The 14,925-nt window shown below is 32.3% G+C and overlaps 11 protein-coding genes across 11 annotated transcripts; 6 read left to right on the forward strand and 5 right to left on the reverse strand.

Annotated features, from left to right (window-relative positions):
* Nucleotides 1-63: 63 nt before the first annotated feature.
* ELE39_002690 (uncharacterized protein) lies at nucleotides 64-1,455 on the reverse strand (the record flags this gene model as incomplete). The annotated part of the gene is made up of 1 exon (XM_067345794.1): nucleotides 64-1,455. One exon carries the CDS (start codon nucleotides 1,453-1,455, stop codon nucleotides 64-66), a length of 1,392 nt encoding a protein of 463 aa, XP_067201652.1.
* A 210-nt stretch (nucleotides 1,456-1,665) lies between these two features.
* Nucleotides 1,666-2,022, forward strand: ELE39_002691 (Roadblock LC7 domain-containing; the record flags this gene model as incomplete). The annotated part of the gene is made up of 2 exons (XM_067345795.1): nucleotides 1,666-1,695; nucleotides 1,738-2,022. The coding sequence occupies 2 exons, from the start codon at nucleotides 1,666-1,668 to the stop codon at nucleotides 2,020-2,022; spliced, it is 315 nt and encodes a 104-aa protein (XP_067201653.1).
* Nucleotides 2,023-2,086: 64 nt separating this feature from the next.
* Nucleotides 2,087-2,785, reverse strand: ELE39_002692 (uncharacterized protein; the record flags this gene model as incomplete). The annotated part of the gene is made up of 1 exon (XM_067345796.1): nucleotides 2,087-2,785. The coding sequence occupies one exon, from the start codon at nucleotides 2,783-2,785 to the stop codon at nucleotides 2,087-2,089; it is 699 nt and encodes a 232-aa protein (XP_067201654.1).
* Nucleotides 2,786-2,878: 93 nt separating this feature from the next.
* Nucleotides 2,879-3,487, forward strand: ELE39_002693 (YIP1 like transporter GTpase interacting factor having 5 transmembrane domain; the record flags this gene model as incomplete). The annotated part of the gene is made up of 1 exon (XM_067345797.1): nucleotides 2,879-3,487. One exon carries the CDS (start codon nucleotides 2,879-2,881, stop codon nucleotides 3,485-3,487), a length of 609 nt encoding a protein of 202 aa, XP_067201655.1.
* A 911-nt stretch (nucleotides 3,488-4,398) lies between these two features.
* ELE39_002694 (ribosomal RPL3) lies at nucleotides 4,399-5,316 on the forward strand (the record flags this gene model as incomplete). The annotated part of the gene is made up of 1 exon (XM_067345798.1): nucleotides 4,399-5,316. The coding sequence occupies one exon, from the start codon at nucleotides 4,399-4,401 to the stop codon at nucleotides 5,314-5,316; it is 918 nt and encodes a 305-aa protein (XP_067201656.1).
* Nucleotides 5,317-5,396: 80 nt separating this feature from the next.
* ELE39_002696 (uncharacterized protein) lies at nucleotides 5,397-6,527 on the reverse strand (the record flags this gene model as incomplete). The annotated part of the gene is made up of 1 exon (XM_067345800.1): nucleotides 5,397-6,527. The coding sequence occupies one exon, from the start codon at nucleotides 6,525-6,527 to the stop codon at nucleotides 5,397-5,399; it is 1,131 nt and encodes a 376-aa protein (XP_067201658.1).
* Nucleotides 6,528-6,662: 135 nt separating this feature from the next.
* Nucleotides 6,663-7,688, reverse strand: ELE39_002697 (translation initiation factor if-2B beta eIF-2; the record flags this gene model as incomplete). The annotated part of the gene is made up of 1 exon (XM_067345801.1): nucleotides 6,663-7,688. The coding sequence occupies one exon, from the start codon at nucleotides 7,686-7,688 to the stop codon at nucleotides 6,663-6,665; it is 1,026 nt and encodes a 341-aa protein (XP_067201659.1).
* A 67-nt stretch (nucleotides 7,689-7,755) lies between these two features.
* ELE39_002698 (uncharacterized protein) lies at nucleotides 7,756-8,721 on the forward strand (the record flags this gene model as incomplete). Its single annotated transcript, XM_067345802.1, has 1 exon — nucleotides 7,756-8,721. The coding sequence occupies one exon, from the start codon at nucleotides 7,756-7,758 to the stop codon at nucleotides 8,719-8,721; it is 966 nt and encodes a 321-aa protein (XP_067201660.1).
* Nucleotides 8,722-8,795: 74 nt separating this feature from the next.
* Nucleotides 8,796-11,549, forward strand: ELE39_002699 (CW-type Zinc Finger family; the record flags this gene model as incomplete). The annotated part of the gene is made up of 1 exon (XM_067345803.1): nucleotides 8,796-11,549. One exon carries the CDS (start codon nucleotides 8,796-8,798, stop codon nucleotides 11,547-11,549), a length of 2,754 nt encoding a protein of 917 aa, XP_067201661.1.
* A 189-nt stretch (nucleotides 11,550-11,738) lies between these two features.
* On the forward strand, nucleotides 11,739-13,394 carry ELE39_002700 (protein with signal peptide; the record flags this gene model as incomplete). Its single annotated transcript, XM_067345804.1, has 1 exon — nucleotides 11,739-13,394. One exon carries the CDS (start codon nucleotides 11,739-11,741, stop codon nucleotides 13,392-13,394), a length of 1,656 nt encoding a protein of 551 aa, XP_067201662.1.
* Nucleotides 13,395-13,660: 266 nt separating this feature from the next.
* Nucleotides 13,661-14,590, reverse strand: ELE39_002701 (MORN repeat; the record flags this gene model as incomplete). Its single annotated transcript, XM_067345805.1, has 1 exon — nucleotides 13,661-14,590. One exon carries the CDS (start codon nucleotides 14,588-14,590, stop codon nucleotides 13,661-13,663), a length of 930 nt encoding a protein of 309 aa, XP_067201663.1.
* Nucleotides 14,591-14,925: the final 335 nt, after the last annotated feature.

Raw genomic sequence — 14,925 nt, forward strand, 5'->3', positions numbered from 1 at the left:
TTTTTTGCGCTTTTTTTTGTAAAGAAAGTTGCGCCGTAAAAGATATTTTTCCTAATTAGTTCGTTATGATTCTAATTCTACAGGTAGGTTATACCACTTGTTGTTCATGTCAAACATACCCTTGTTTGATGAAAACATGTTTATAACAAACCTTTTAAATTTCCTCCAAAATCTAGTTTTTGGAGAACCTGACAATGGTCCTAATGTGAACCAATCAATCCTAATTTTTTCTCTTTTTATCAGGTAATAGAAACACATGCATATAACATAGTCATATACATCCCAACCACTAGTAGTTAAGGAAAGTTTTGATACATTGTCCAATATTCTTATCATTGCTCCTTGTGGGAAGCTTTGCCACTTCTCACCAAATCTGTGCCAAATTGGAATATGCTCTAGAGTATTATCTGACGCACTATTTGAAGTACACAAAATCGCCTGTTTTATGCAACGATGAATCTTCCTCCAATTCAAATTATCATTTTTTATTTTGTTTTCAGCTTCAATAATTTGCATTCTGTGTCTATATTGGTATTTGAAAATAGTTAATATTATCGCAGTTATAATATCTAACTCCTTTTCCCACCAATTTGGTAAAAGTTCAATATTATTGTCTCCATTTTCAGAATTGAATTTTCTTCTTTTTTTGACAAATAAAACATGATTGTATGCCTTTCTAAATAAAGACAAGTGATCACTTTTGAATAAGTGATCTTTTTCAAGATTGAACGACTGCTCTTTTATGTTATTGGCATTCTCCAAATTAAGTTCCGAATTGAGTTCATTCGTTTTGGTTTCCAGATTTTTAATAACTTCTTCTCTGTAATTACTTCTAGAAATATTTTTTTTAAGTGCATTATCTTTTATCATTTCTTTTGAGAAAATATATGCAAGTGAAAGAAATGGTTTCGTGATTTTATTTGATACTGATTTATCCGAAAATCTGAATGTATCTGGAGTGTTTGTAATTGATAAATATATTTCATCCATTTGATTTAATATTTTTTTACTGTCCCCTTCTTTTTCCCACCAAATTTTCCATTCTGGAAGAGGGCTGAAATTTGCAATTCCACTTGAAAGTTCTTCCAAGGGTGGAACATTTCCAAAAATCCAATTACTATATTTTTTTACTTGAAAGGTTTTTGTTGCAAAATCTAATCTTTTTGATAAAAAAATGATAAATGATATAACCATATAATCTTCTTGAGACCAATCATTTGCAATGATTAATGGTTTTTTTCTGCATGGAAACTTAGCTACTATTTGCTCGATTTTACCTTTTTTCTTGCCAAATCGTTTCTGGTTGAAATTATATACACTGAACATTCTTTTTACTTCCTTAGAGGTTGTATATTCATATGGCTTATTTGAACTAGGTTGTTCGGTTTGATTATTTGTAGTATTAATGAAGCCATAACTCAAAAAAATGATTAATGCAGAAAACACAAACTTCATATTAATTCTAGTCGATAATTTTCATTAGGCCTTGCTGATATTTGTAACTGATGTCTTTCGCATTTAATAAACTGAATACCAAAAAATTATTTGTAACTACCACAAACTACTTTAAGTTTTTTTCTGATGTTTTTTTTTGACACAGATTAAAGACTTAAATATCCCCACAAATATATAACAATTGCGCAATATTGGGATAATATTCCAGAAATGACGATTTTCAAAGAAAGTCTAAATTCGGTAAGTAATATGAATCAACAAGCTATGTTTTAACTTTCCTAGAGCGATTTGAATGAAACGTTGTCAAGAATAAAAGGAAAAAAAGGCGTAGTTGGAATAATCATTTTGAAGTCTGACAATATGACCCCATTAATCTCAACATTTGATAAAAAGACATCAAGGAACTACACAGATTGCATAGAGGAGATTGTAAAGTGCGCAAATGTATTTGGTATGCAGGGATCAAATAATGTTCAGTTAATTAGACTTCACTATAAAAACCAAATTGTTCTGATTGCTCCAGATAAAAATTTTACATTTTTAGCGGTCCAAGATACAAATATTTAGTATTGATGATCAAAGCGTACGAAACAAACAGTTTACCATAATATCTGCTTATCTGTCTAGTTATCTAACTTTGAATGTTATGCCTATTCATAAGATGTAACATAATAATAGGCAGTGCTAATGGAATAATCGATGTTAGGATATTTAGAAAGAACACTAATACCTCATATACTATTTCTAAGAATGTCGGGTAATTATAGTTATCCAATCTATTAATAATATTGCTTGCTGAGTAGCGATCAATTTTCGCACGACTATGAAATATTGGCTTCGATTTAAAGGCAGTGAATCTCATAATCAAGAGAATAATGTTTAGTGAATAGATAAGAATCAGTGGTCTCCTGTAAGAAGGAATAATTGAATTTTTTAAAGTTTCTGGCAACATATTAAAGATTTCGATCTCCAGTTTTTCAATGTATTTCAAAATAATCGAATGGAAATTAAAGAATTTTTTAAAAATCTTGATAAATTTCTTCTTGTAAGTTTGCCAGGAAGAATTAAAAGAGACACCTTCTATCTCTAATTGTCTAAGAAACTCGTTAAAAATAGCATCATTTGCAACTCTATACCTTATTTCTTGAGTCAGAGTTTCTAAGTCTTGCAGACTTGATAGACGTAAGTATCTATTAAATAATGAGACACAATTTCTGATTTGTTGGGTTCGAATAGTCCCTTGCCAATATTGTGATGAAATGAGCTGATTGACTAAAAGATCTAGGCACCTTTCAGCTTCAACACTATTTGTAGAAGAGTTAACATCCATAAATACAACTTTTTCAATTAGGCTTAATTTGAGTTTCTTTTTTACCGCCGTAAAACAACAAAACCCATTTTTTCCTTTTTTTTTTTTTTTTAAATGAGTAACACTGATAAAGATTTATTTGCCGTTAGTGGAGATATGTATAATGAAGAAAACTCTGGTGGAACACTAAATGAGCCAATCATGAAAACAGTTAAGAGGGATGTTTTTCTCATTTACAATAAATTACATTATTTCATTACTGCTGGAAAGAACGAGTTCGATCGTGCATATAATTTGAAAATGCTATATAATTGGGACTTGTGGGGACCTTGTATTATATTGCTAGTATTATCTTCTTCTTTATATATTAAAGCTCCAGTTGAAAGTAAGGACAAAATCTTCTCAGTTTTGCACTTTTTTTCGATTTATGGTGCAATTGCCGTTGCTTTAAATGCGCAGATCTTAGGCATTAATTGTTCATTCTTTGCCATAATAAGTATGGTTGGTTACTGTATATTCCCATTTACAGTGATATCATTAATCTCACTAATCATTCCCTACTTTTTTGTAAAGCTAATTTTCACAATAATTTCAATCACTCATATTTACAGGATTATTCAAATATCTATAAATGAAATTGCCCCCGAAGAGAAAAGAATTCTGATTTTATATCCAATTTCACTGTTTCTTTTTTCGGTGGCATTCCTAGTACTAATTAATTAGCCGATATTCTATTAAAACCGCACTGAAAAATTTAGTAGGCATTCGTACATAAACAATCTTACATTGATTGTTCTATTTAAATAAGGAGAAAATTAAGCGTTAGCACTATTAAACTCATTTTTAGTCCGATAATTGCTGGTAAACTTCATAGAATACAATGTTCTGATTTCTTCGGAAATGTCTTGGAGTCTGATGTGCGTTCTGTAGATGTTAAATCACCGCCCGGTACACGCGCGAAAGTATTATTGCGCCGTCTCAAGTTTACGTAATTGTATATTTCTTTACATAATCTCGTTTTTATAAGTTTATACGTAAAGGTTTTTTACGAACCGTATTCAGTTGTTTCCTTTAATAAATTTTCATCAGTAACTTTAGTTTTTGAACGATGTCGCACCGTAAATTTGAAAGACCAAGATCTGGATCTCTCGGTTTCCTTCCTAGAAAGAGATGTTCTAGAAACCGTGGGAAAGTCAAGGCTTTTCCAAAGGATGACTCCAGCCAGCCACCACATTTGACTGCTTTTATGGGCTATAAGGCAGGCATGACCCATATTGTTAGAGATGTTGACAAACCCGGATCAAGTAAGTTTATTTATTCTAACGTGGTATACAAATATTCGGAATAATCGATAATTGAGCGTCTTACTAAATAGACGTATGTTCGCAATCCATTATTCCTACATGGACGATTTAATGTTGAGCTGTTGCTCCGTTCTAATTGCCTTTCATATTCCTTATCCCTAGAAGAGTATTTTTTTTTTTTACACTCGCTTATGTGAGGATGATTCTGGGAGAAACCATGAAAGTGACATAATCATTATACCTCGTTCTTTAATTCAGGAATTCACATATTTTTTAGAGTTAAATAAGAAGGAGGTTGTAGAAGCTGTTACAATAGTCGAAACCCCCCCGATGATATGTGTTGGCTTTGTCGGTTATATCGAGACACCAAATGGCCTGAGAGCTTTAACCACTGTTTTTGCGGGATATTTGAGTGAGGAATGCAAGAGGCGTTTCTATAAGAATTATTATAGGAGCAAGCGCAAGGCATTTACTAAATATGCGAGGAATTATGCTGAAAATCACAGGATGGAAGCAGAAATTGCTAGATGCAAGCAGTACTGTACGGTGATTCGTGCTTTGTGTCACACTCAGGTTAGTAAAACAGGATTAAATAAGAAGAAGGCGGACATAATGGAAATACAAGTAAATGGTGGAACAGTATCAGATAAGATTGATTTTTGTGTAAGGTGCTTTGAACAACCTATACCCGTATCCACAATATTTAGTGAAAACGAGATGATTGACATTATCGGTATTTCCAAGGGTAAGGGCTATAAGGGTGTAATATCTAGATGGGGGGTTACGAAGCTTCCAAGAAAAACTCGTAGAGGTGTAAGGAAGGTTTCGTGTATTGGCGCCTGGCATCCTGCTAGAGTTCAGTTCCAGGTTCCAAGAGCCGGTCAAAAAGGATATGGCCAGCGTACTGAAATGAACAAGAAGATTTACCGTATTGGACGTGGTGATGATCCACGCAATGCATCAACTTCTGCTGATTTAACTGAGAAGACTATCACTCCAATGGGTGGGTTCCCAAGGTATGGTGTAGTTAATCAGGACTTCCTGATGTTGAAGGGTTGCACTGTTGGATGTAAGAAAAGGCTATTGACATTGCGTAAGTCTTTGGTACCACCTGTTACAAGGTCAGCATTGGAAGTGGTAAATTTGAAGTTTATTGATACATCATCTAAGTTTGGTCACGGCAGATTCCAAACATCGGCTGAAAAGGCAAAATATTATGGACCGTGTAAGAGATCAGCTGAGAATTAGTCATTTCGGCGAGTAGGATAAGATTTCATTTTTTTTTCAAATTTTAAGGTTACCTGTTCTAGTCGTTGCTATATAGCGAGTTAGTTTTCAGAATAGTCTAGGAATCCTCTTTTGAGGGCTTGCGTTTTAGCGCCAACAAATGGGAGGGTGTATGGCAGGTTGTTCGAATATTTGATTGGGTCAAAGCCAGAATCATCTGCTTTGTGATAGCAGTTCTTAACTAGTGCGTCATATAAACTGCTGTATTTAGATGAGTATCTGTTTTCACTATTTTCGTAATTTGTAGGGTTCATAATTTCGTCGAGTTTATTATTGATCCATACTTCACAGTTCACATTTGGGCCTTTTGTGCCATCTCCAGATTGCTCGCATTCAATTGAATCATGAATTTCAATCTTTTCGTTTAATAGGCTATCAATTTTATCATTTAAATAATCCATTAGCACGCATCCAGTTCCTGGATGTAATTCGTCCTTATCTGGAATCTTTGCACAAAATTTTACTGCAATACTAGCAATAACTTCAACAATGGCATTAACTCCTATCATAATAGTCATTGTTAAAGCCTCAGGAATTGTATTTGACACAAAATTATATTTAGGAGATTGTTCAATATAAAAATCAATGTTTTTCAAAGAATATTGGCAGTGTCTACACAATTCTCTATTGGAGTAATATCCTCCAACCATACTACTTTGATTAGATGGGAATCTAGTATAAATTTTCCTATTGTATAAGTGTGGATCGTTGTTTATATGAATATTATGAATATCAAAGCTTGTATGAGGAAACTCGAGTTTTGAATTTTGGCTGTTCACATAACTAATTAAATGCCTGTTTTGCAATTCATAATTCCCCGGATTAGTATTTGTTTCATTCTCACACAATGCACAAGGTAAAATAGGAATGCATTGATTTAATTGATTACTTTCAAATTCAATATATTTATTTGAATCAAAAATATAATGATCATTTTTTTCATTTGAAGAATCAAATTGTTGTTTAAGATTACTATTTTTTGATTGAGTAGATCGTGTATTTATTGAATTGTAGTTCTTGTACTTGCTTACATAAAAACGATAATAGTTGGAATATTCACGCGGTGTAATGCCTGTATTACGTTTCACTGACTCAGTTTGAGAATATGCATCAAAGAACAAAGTATTTCCCTTATCCTTAACAGTAAATAATACAATTGGAATTTCGCCCATGAGTCAATTGATTTTGTTTAGTACATGAAATCACAAAATAGATACTTCATGTAATTAAGACTAGACGTGAATGTGCATAACTGCATAATTAAAAATTAACTGCTGTTGATTTCTATAAAGACATATTATTCCTATTTACAGATCATCCGGGTGGAATCTACTTTTGAAAATTTCATATAGCTGCAGTTTAGACATAGATCCATTCTCTGTTAAGAAAATGCTTATTAAATTATCAGGGATTAAATCCAATTTATTAATTGCAAAATGAACATTTGAAAGTTGCTTAAGCGAATCCGCAAAAAGGTTTGGTGGAACAATTAAATTGGTTCTTTGAGTATCAAAAAGTGGAAAGTGACAGAGTTTATAGAGGGCAGAGACTATTACAATAGGAACAGAGAATAATTTTGCAGCGTGCGAAATTAGATACCCACCTGAAAGTGTAACTGCGCTTCCATCTGGAAATATAGCTTTTGCACTTAATATAACTTTGCTTACTTTGGGTATAAGACTGAACAGGCTTGAATCAGACATCAAAATGGCATTAATTCCGAATTCGAAGGAAATTTTTTGAGCAAATTCCCGAGAATACTTCTCCGGATCTCCATCTAAAATAAAAACTGTAAGATTTGTTTTCTTTTTTGAAATAGACCTTAGCATTCTCTCAACTAAATTTGAATAACCATAAATCAATATAGTTTCATTTGCTGTAAAAATATCTAAGCATTGATCAAAGTCCCAAGATTGGCCGTATTCGTGTAGAAGTTCATTTATACCTTCAAAAATTGCTGATCTTAAGAGGCACATATTTACATCTCCTTGCAAATAACCTCTGGAATTTTCAGAACTTTTAAAGTAGTGGCAACTAGTAGGCTGCTTAATGCATAATTTAATGTACTCCTTTCTTATTACGTTAAGAAGTCTTCTAAAGGTACTGTTAGCGGAAAACGCTAATGGATCAATTGAAGCAACTTCTGAGCCAATTTCTTTTATATTTAAAATAAGTTCATTTACATTTTTCCAGGAATATTTGTCAACTATTTGTCTCAAGACTTCAAGTGTTTTCTTTCCTTGGGCTTGAGACCCAATAAGTTGTCTTCTTCTCAACAGTTCTATCAAATTGTAGAGATCCTCTCTCCAATCATTTTTTTTTTTATCGTGCATAAAAACCAAAAATTTTAAAAAAAAGGCGGAGGGGTAAAACGATATAAATACAAAAATTTATATTAAAATGCTTAGTTCTTCCCCGGAAATTAAATGTCTTGTTAAAATACATGCTTGTAGTTTTCTAAAGAGTACTGCTTATTTCATAAAGGATTTGAACAAATTTTTAAACATCTCATTTGTAAAAATAATCAAGGTCGAGCCGAATAATAACAACATACTTAAACCAAGCTCATATTCGATTTATATCCCTGAAAATCCCCATATTAAACCACTGATAAATGAGCAATTATGGGTTTCTTCAAGAAATCTATTAACAAATGAATACTTTCTTAATAATAAAATTGATTTAATTAGTGCAGGAATGGAGCTATTAAAATTAATAACTTGGTATCTTTCTTGGAATAAAATTCTAGAATATCCAAATATGAGCTCCAATTCTGAAAACAATTCTCCATTTCAAGTGTGTATGATTGCTCCTAATTTACTATTGGGCTGTGTAATGGCGTATCCATATTTAATTAAAGATATTCCTGTGACAGTTTTACTTTGCACAAATACAGAAAATGATTTAAATGAACATGGAATCAACGAAAAATGTTTAAGTTTATTGAATATAATCAATTTTTCCGATTTTACTTCCACTTCAAAAAAATTATTAAACTATACTCGGGATTTGGGATTTCGCACAATTATCATATGCCCAAATATACAGCTGGAAGAAGAAATTATAATCCGTTTAGCACTAGTAGGAATATCAGAAAATGGGGACATAGTAGTCTCAAGACAAGTTGAACAGTTAAGTACTATTGAATGTTCAATATTATTTCAAAAAAGATGTACATTATCATTTTGCAACCAAAATTCTAATCCGGTCAGTTGGATATCGAATTTCATAAACAGTCATATGTTTGTTAATAAAAAGCTTGATATTTTAAATAATGTAATATCAAAAACGATTATTGATGGTGAGTGCGTAACAAAAATAGAAAATAAATTGTCATTTGCCCTCGTTTCTAATGTTCAAAATTAGCGCTTAACCAAATTATTCAATAAATTATCTGGAAATTTTTTATTATTAATATTTTAAATAATGAATTGTATACAATGGAAGTCTTTTCAGATTTGGTAGATTGGGCTCAATGCGAGCTCTGTAAGAAATGGAGAAAGTTACCATTTGGAATGAACCCCAATACGTTACCTGAAGAATGGGTGTGTACAATGAATACATGGGATAAGTTATATAGTTCTTGCGATGCACCGGAGGAAGTTGTTGGAATTCCTCCTGAAAATTTACATCCAAGCATACCTGACCAGGGTAATTCGTATTCTGATTTTCATAATCGCCCACTCAAAGGCCGAAAAAAAAATTTTAGTATTTGCTTAAATAGTAATTCACTTACACAAACTATCAACTCAAAACAAATAAGTAATCAAAGTACAAGCTTGATTGAGGATGTTAAAAAAGATTTTAACGATAACATTATTCCCGATGGTTTGCTTAGCAAATCCTTAATTGATAGCTTAAGTCATTGGAGTGAAGAGCTTAAAGATAATCTGACATGTTTATCTTCATACAACTTAAGCAAAAGTTTCCCTTCCTGCTGGCCCTTAGAATATCAAAATTTGAATAATATTTCTCTTTTTAGAAATAAATTTTTTGAGAGTTTTGAGAAATCAAAATCCAAAAATAATAATTTTTCTGGAAATTATGAAATACTTTCAAATTTAAAAGATTCTCATGATTTCCCAATATGTATTTTCAAAAATAATATAATTAACTCAAAAAATCATCCGCTTCAGGGGAGGTCAATTATCACAGGTACAGATGTTCCAATTTTTTTTAAAGTAGTAGGTAGATCTATTAATGGTATCTTTCCTATCATCTCAAAGAGTCAGCCAATTAAATACTCCAATCATCAATATACGAACAATGCTGTTTCTTTGTCTAATACTCAAAAGAGCCAAAGTAATGTATCAAATATTCATACAAATTTTCTTGAATTAATTCCAGCAACGAGATCTGATTGGGATTCTCCATTTATTGATTTGTCAAACTCTTTGTTTATTCCTAATAGCGTTAATTATAAATCAAGAAATCATAGTGACAACTGGAATAAATGCTACTTTTCATATTCGAAATTATTCCTTAAAGAAGATAATCTTTCGTTGACACCGAGTTATTTAAAAGAATCAAATTTTGATTTAAAAGCGATTAATTCCAAAATTATTACAGATGAATTTAATGAACAAACAAATATTGATGTTTTAGATTTATTTCCAATTTTTTCTTGGTTGGAAAATCCAAACAATTTTAACCATCATATGTATCCTAAAGTTTCGCAATCCAATTTATCAATTCAAACAATTAAAATTTCAAAAAAGTGCAATATTAACAAAAGCACTACCCGCAATAGGACAAAACAATTAGATCCCGACCAAACTGAAACCACACAAAAATTAAGAAGGTCATCACGGAATGCCAGCAAAGTTCAGAGTTATGGAAAAAGTAGTGCTGAAGATGGGATATTTTCCATTAAAGATGATTTTACAACAATTGAAGCAAATGATTCTGTCTTACAATCACCTGATCAGTTTAAAAATAAAGAATTAGATTCATCGACTGCTTCTAGCAAACTGGTAGATGAACTAAACGAGAGCATCGATAAAGTTGATTTGACTGACGCTAAATTGGTGGTTGATTTAGATGAAAGGAATGATGGCAATGATCTTTTGGAAGATAATAGCACCAAGGATTTAACTTCTAAGAAAAATAATAAAGCAGATCAATTGGAGTCGAATAATTCTTCAGAAATAGAAAAGAAGGAATTAAATCAAACAGTTGACAATAATGAAATGGATACTTTAGATAGATCTATTATTTTAAATGAGATACATTTTAATAATCAGGCCCAAAGTTTGTCTGGAGATGGCGAATTTCCAATTCTCGATTCAGAAGTTGAATCCAAGAAATTGTTCGAGGATGATGAATATATTCTTCCAGCATTGGGAAGTCATAAGAGGAAACATAGGTTTTCGTCAGAATATGGCGAAAATTACGATTCAGTTAGAACTGAAGAAATAAATTATGAACTATATGAAAGTAGGAATAGAACTAATAAAAAAAGATTAAGAAAAAAATTCATTTCATCTGAAATGAATGATAAACATATCGCAGACACTACCAGTGAAATTTGTAATTCAGAATTTAAGCTATCGTCAAATGAAACAGTTCCAGTTACATACCCTAAGGCTGACCAGGAAAAATTAGAGACTAACATTAATTCTGAAACTTTTAACAGGGTTAATGAAAAAAATTTCTTCCACATAATCCCAAGAAAGAAATCTTTCGAAGTAACTACTTCTATTTCTCTTTCTCCAAAGAGCGATCCTTGGGTTCCTAAGTCAGATACAAATGCTAACAGGTATGATAACCAATTGGATGATATTTCCCAGCCACATACACAAAAAATGAGAAACTATAATTGGCAAATAGACCAAAAACGGCAAAGACAATCCGATCAACGAAGAACTGTTCAAGGCTCTTCTTCTTGTCACAAAAATTACTATTATCAGAACAAACATAGGATATCAACAGGTTACGATTCTCATAGTAAACATTACCCGAGACACAGGAGTAATTCAAATTTGGATTTTGTTAATCATCACTCTACTAGTTTTTTCAATAATTCTCATTATTATTCACAAAATAATTTGTCTGGCAATCAGCTAATACAACTAGTGCCTACAAATGAATTTAACTATGATTATCAAAGTTTTAAGGGGTATTCGAATTCAAAGTACAGTTTTAGTAGCTCAAATTCAGCAAACTCTATAAATAGGCATTATCGCGGACGTTAGCAGATAAATCAAAGATTTACAATCGGGGATTAGATTTATTTATTTAGTGGATATTTAGTTCTTAGTTTCTAGTTTTGTTATATTACACTAGTGGTGGATTTTATTTATATATTTTCAATTCTATCCGTCGTTAACGTTTATTGCGCCAAGGACTTATTTTAATCAATGTCTATATGAACGAATTTTAAAATGAGTTTGTTTGGAAAAGATTCATTCTTTTCAATATGCTTCCTGCTAATTAGTGCAGCTACAGGTATGGGAGTACTAACTCTTCCTTGGGCGTTTCGTCAGACAGGATTATTTTTGGGAATAATTGTATTGTTATATTGGAGCATTTTATGCAGCTCAACAATATATTTTTTAATAATGGGAGGATTACATTACAAGGTCTCTAATATTACCGAATTAATATATTATAGTATTCTTGGTGAAGCAAAAGTTGAGAATACTTCAATTGAACTTGAATTATGCTCAGTTGAAAGCAGAAAAAGAGCTAAAATAGCATCAAAAGCTGCTGTATTATGTGATATGCTCATTTTATTTGATTGCCTGTTCATCATCCCATGTTTATTAATTTTTCTCTCAGATTTTTTGATTCCAATTAATATCCTTGTTCAACAAGAGTTACCCAAGCTATCAATCCGTTATCCAGGCCTTGAAAAATCTTCTCTGGCAAAACTGTTTTATAATATATTTTTTTCTATTTCACTTTTTTTTACAGAAAGGTACCGATGCATAATATTTTTTTGTGTAATCGTCTTTTTGTTATGCATACCTAGGAATTTCTCTGCTGTAAGATTGGTATCAGCTTTGTCTGTATTTTCATCTGTTTCTACTGCCATAATCATTATTTATTATGGATTAAGTTCAAATCAACCACCAGAATGCCAAAGTGAGATTATGGGTCCAAATACCAACTTCTGTAGAAAAGGACGGGTTGAGCCATTCAATTACAGTTCTATTAAGCACTTTTGGAAAATAACAAGTGTTTCAAATATTATTTTGTTCTCTCACTTCTGTCATTTAATATTAATTCCTACAACAAAAAATATACATCACATGTCGACAAGAAAAATAAAAGGGATTGTATTAACATTTGTATCTGCAATTTTTATTTTCAATTGTTCAGTTGGAATATCTGGATATTCAATTTTTAGGTCAAACACATTACCGAATATTATCAGCAACTTCGCATACAACGACCCTTTAATTGTTCTTGTGAGGGTTTATTTAACACTATCACTGACTGTAACAGTATGTATGGAAATAATACCATTAATAGGTAGTTTTTCCTCGACTATCAAGTTTTTATTCAACTCAATTGGCAGTTTAATTGATAAAAGAAAATCTGAGATAGAAATAACTAATTCTGTTAAAAATTCCGAGCCGAATTTGAATGCTGTTGTTGATGAAGAAACGAATTCAAATCAATGCACATCTACACTGGCATCTACCACAAATCTAACTCCTTATTTTGTAATTAACGGGGAACAAAAGGAAGAAAGTAATAAACAGGTGGAGTTTGGCGGGAAAAAGTGCCCATGCAATCATGTAAATTTTATATGTTTTTCGAAAGATAGGTTGTTTAAAATATTGAACCTATTTATTCTGCTTACGTTCTCAGGTATTATGGCGGCCGGGTTTAGCTCCGTTGCCAAGTTAATTCAAGTCACAGGTGGGGCACTCGATGGAATATTCGTATTTATTATTCCTGCATGGATATACTACTCAACATACTTCAAGCATCATAACAAGATATTCGGGATAACATTGCTATCTCTATATTCTGTAAATTTCTTTGTAGCCTCACTTTCAGGAATTATAGGGGTATTTATAGTGGAATAGAAATTCACAAGATACTCAGGTACGAAAGGTTGCTCTACTTGAAAAGGATCAAATAATTACAGAGTTATCTATACCAAAAATTATCATTATTAAGTGTTTTCACACTTGACTATCTGCAATATATTCTATACATTCGATAAACAATTTTTTTCCTCTAAATTGTAACTTATTTTAAAAAATTCGAAACGTGATGAGTAAAATAGAGTTGAGAAGTTTTATCTGTAGAAAGGAGAACGCGTTAGAGTATTTTTATGGAACTTGTTAGACTAGCAAGAACATAATCCAACTTTTTTACCCATATTATATTTTACTCTCTTTTGCTTACCATTTACAGTAAGCACTCCTTCACCATGACGGAAATCCCTAAAAAATTCACCATCGAAAATATCACCATTAGACTCTGTCATGACACCTCTACCCTGTCTTATCCCGTTCACCACCTCGCCTGTGTACTTTCCACCATCAGGATAGATAATTGAGGCGTCACCGTCGACCTGGCCATCTTTCCAGTTTGCCTTTAGCACGCGATTATCCTCTGCAAACGTGAGTGAGCCCGGCCCATCTGTAAGACCGTTTTTGAATCCGCCAACATAGTAGTTTCCATTTGAATAAGTATACTTTCCTTGTCCGTTGGGTGCGCCATTCTGGAAGTCGCCCTCATATGAACTACTATCACTGAACTTCAAGAGACCATGGCCATGTTCTTTACCATCAAACCATTCTCCAGTGTAAACTGATCCATCAGTGTACCTAGATGTCCCTTGTCCATTTCTCATGTCTCGCGAATACTGACCTTCATATATTCTACCCGTTGCAAGCTTGTAAACACCAAATCCTTCCTTAACTCCATCCTTGTATTCACCCTCAAATCTATCACCATTTGGCCAGGTATAGATACCATGACCACACTTAACACCTCTTACATACTCTCCCTCGAAAACCTCGCCATTAGACCATCTGTAAATTCCATGGCCCCATTTTATATCATCCTTGTAATAGCCTTCAAATTTATCTCCGTTTGCCCATGTATAAACCCCATATCCGTTTTTAAGACCATTGGAATATTCACCTTCATAAACATCCCCCGTATTGACTTTATAAACTCCATTTCCATGTTTGAGGCCTTTCTCGTTCACATCGCCTTCATATACTCCATTTGGATCTGTAATTACTGCTCTACGACTAACTCCTGACATGATTTATATAGAATTTGTTGAGCTCACAACGAATATGATAATTTTAATATTTATCACGTGCGAAAAGCAAAAACAACATTACCTCACAAAAATATTCACCCAGTTAAATAGGTATAAACAGTATTAAAGTTTAATTAAACTATATGGAAACTCAACGTCTATGTCTCGGAAATGTGAGTATATTGAGACGTATTTTGCCGCCTTAAGTTTTTTTTCATTTCAGGTTTTTAATGCAAAAATTTTTAGTTCGTAAAAAAGTACGTTATTTAATTTTAAGATTGATTTCCAGGATTAAATGAAGCTCTAGTCTGTGCTTATAATATTTCTACCCATGG

The sequence above is a fragment of the Cryptosporidium sp. chipmunk genotype I genome (genome assembly GCF_004936735.1).
Source record: "Cryptosporidium sp. chipmunk genotype I strain 37763 chromosome Unknown contig_31, whole genome shotgun sequence".
NCBI lineage: Eukaryota > Apicomplexa > Conoidasida > Eucoccidiorida > Cryptosporidiidae > Cryptosporidium > Cryptosporidium sp. chipmunk genotype I.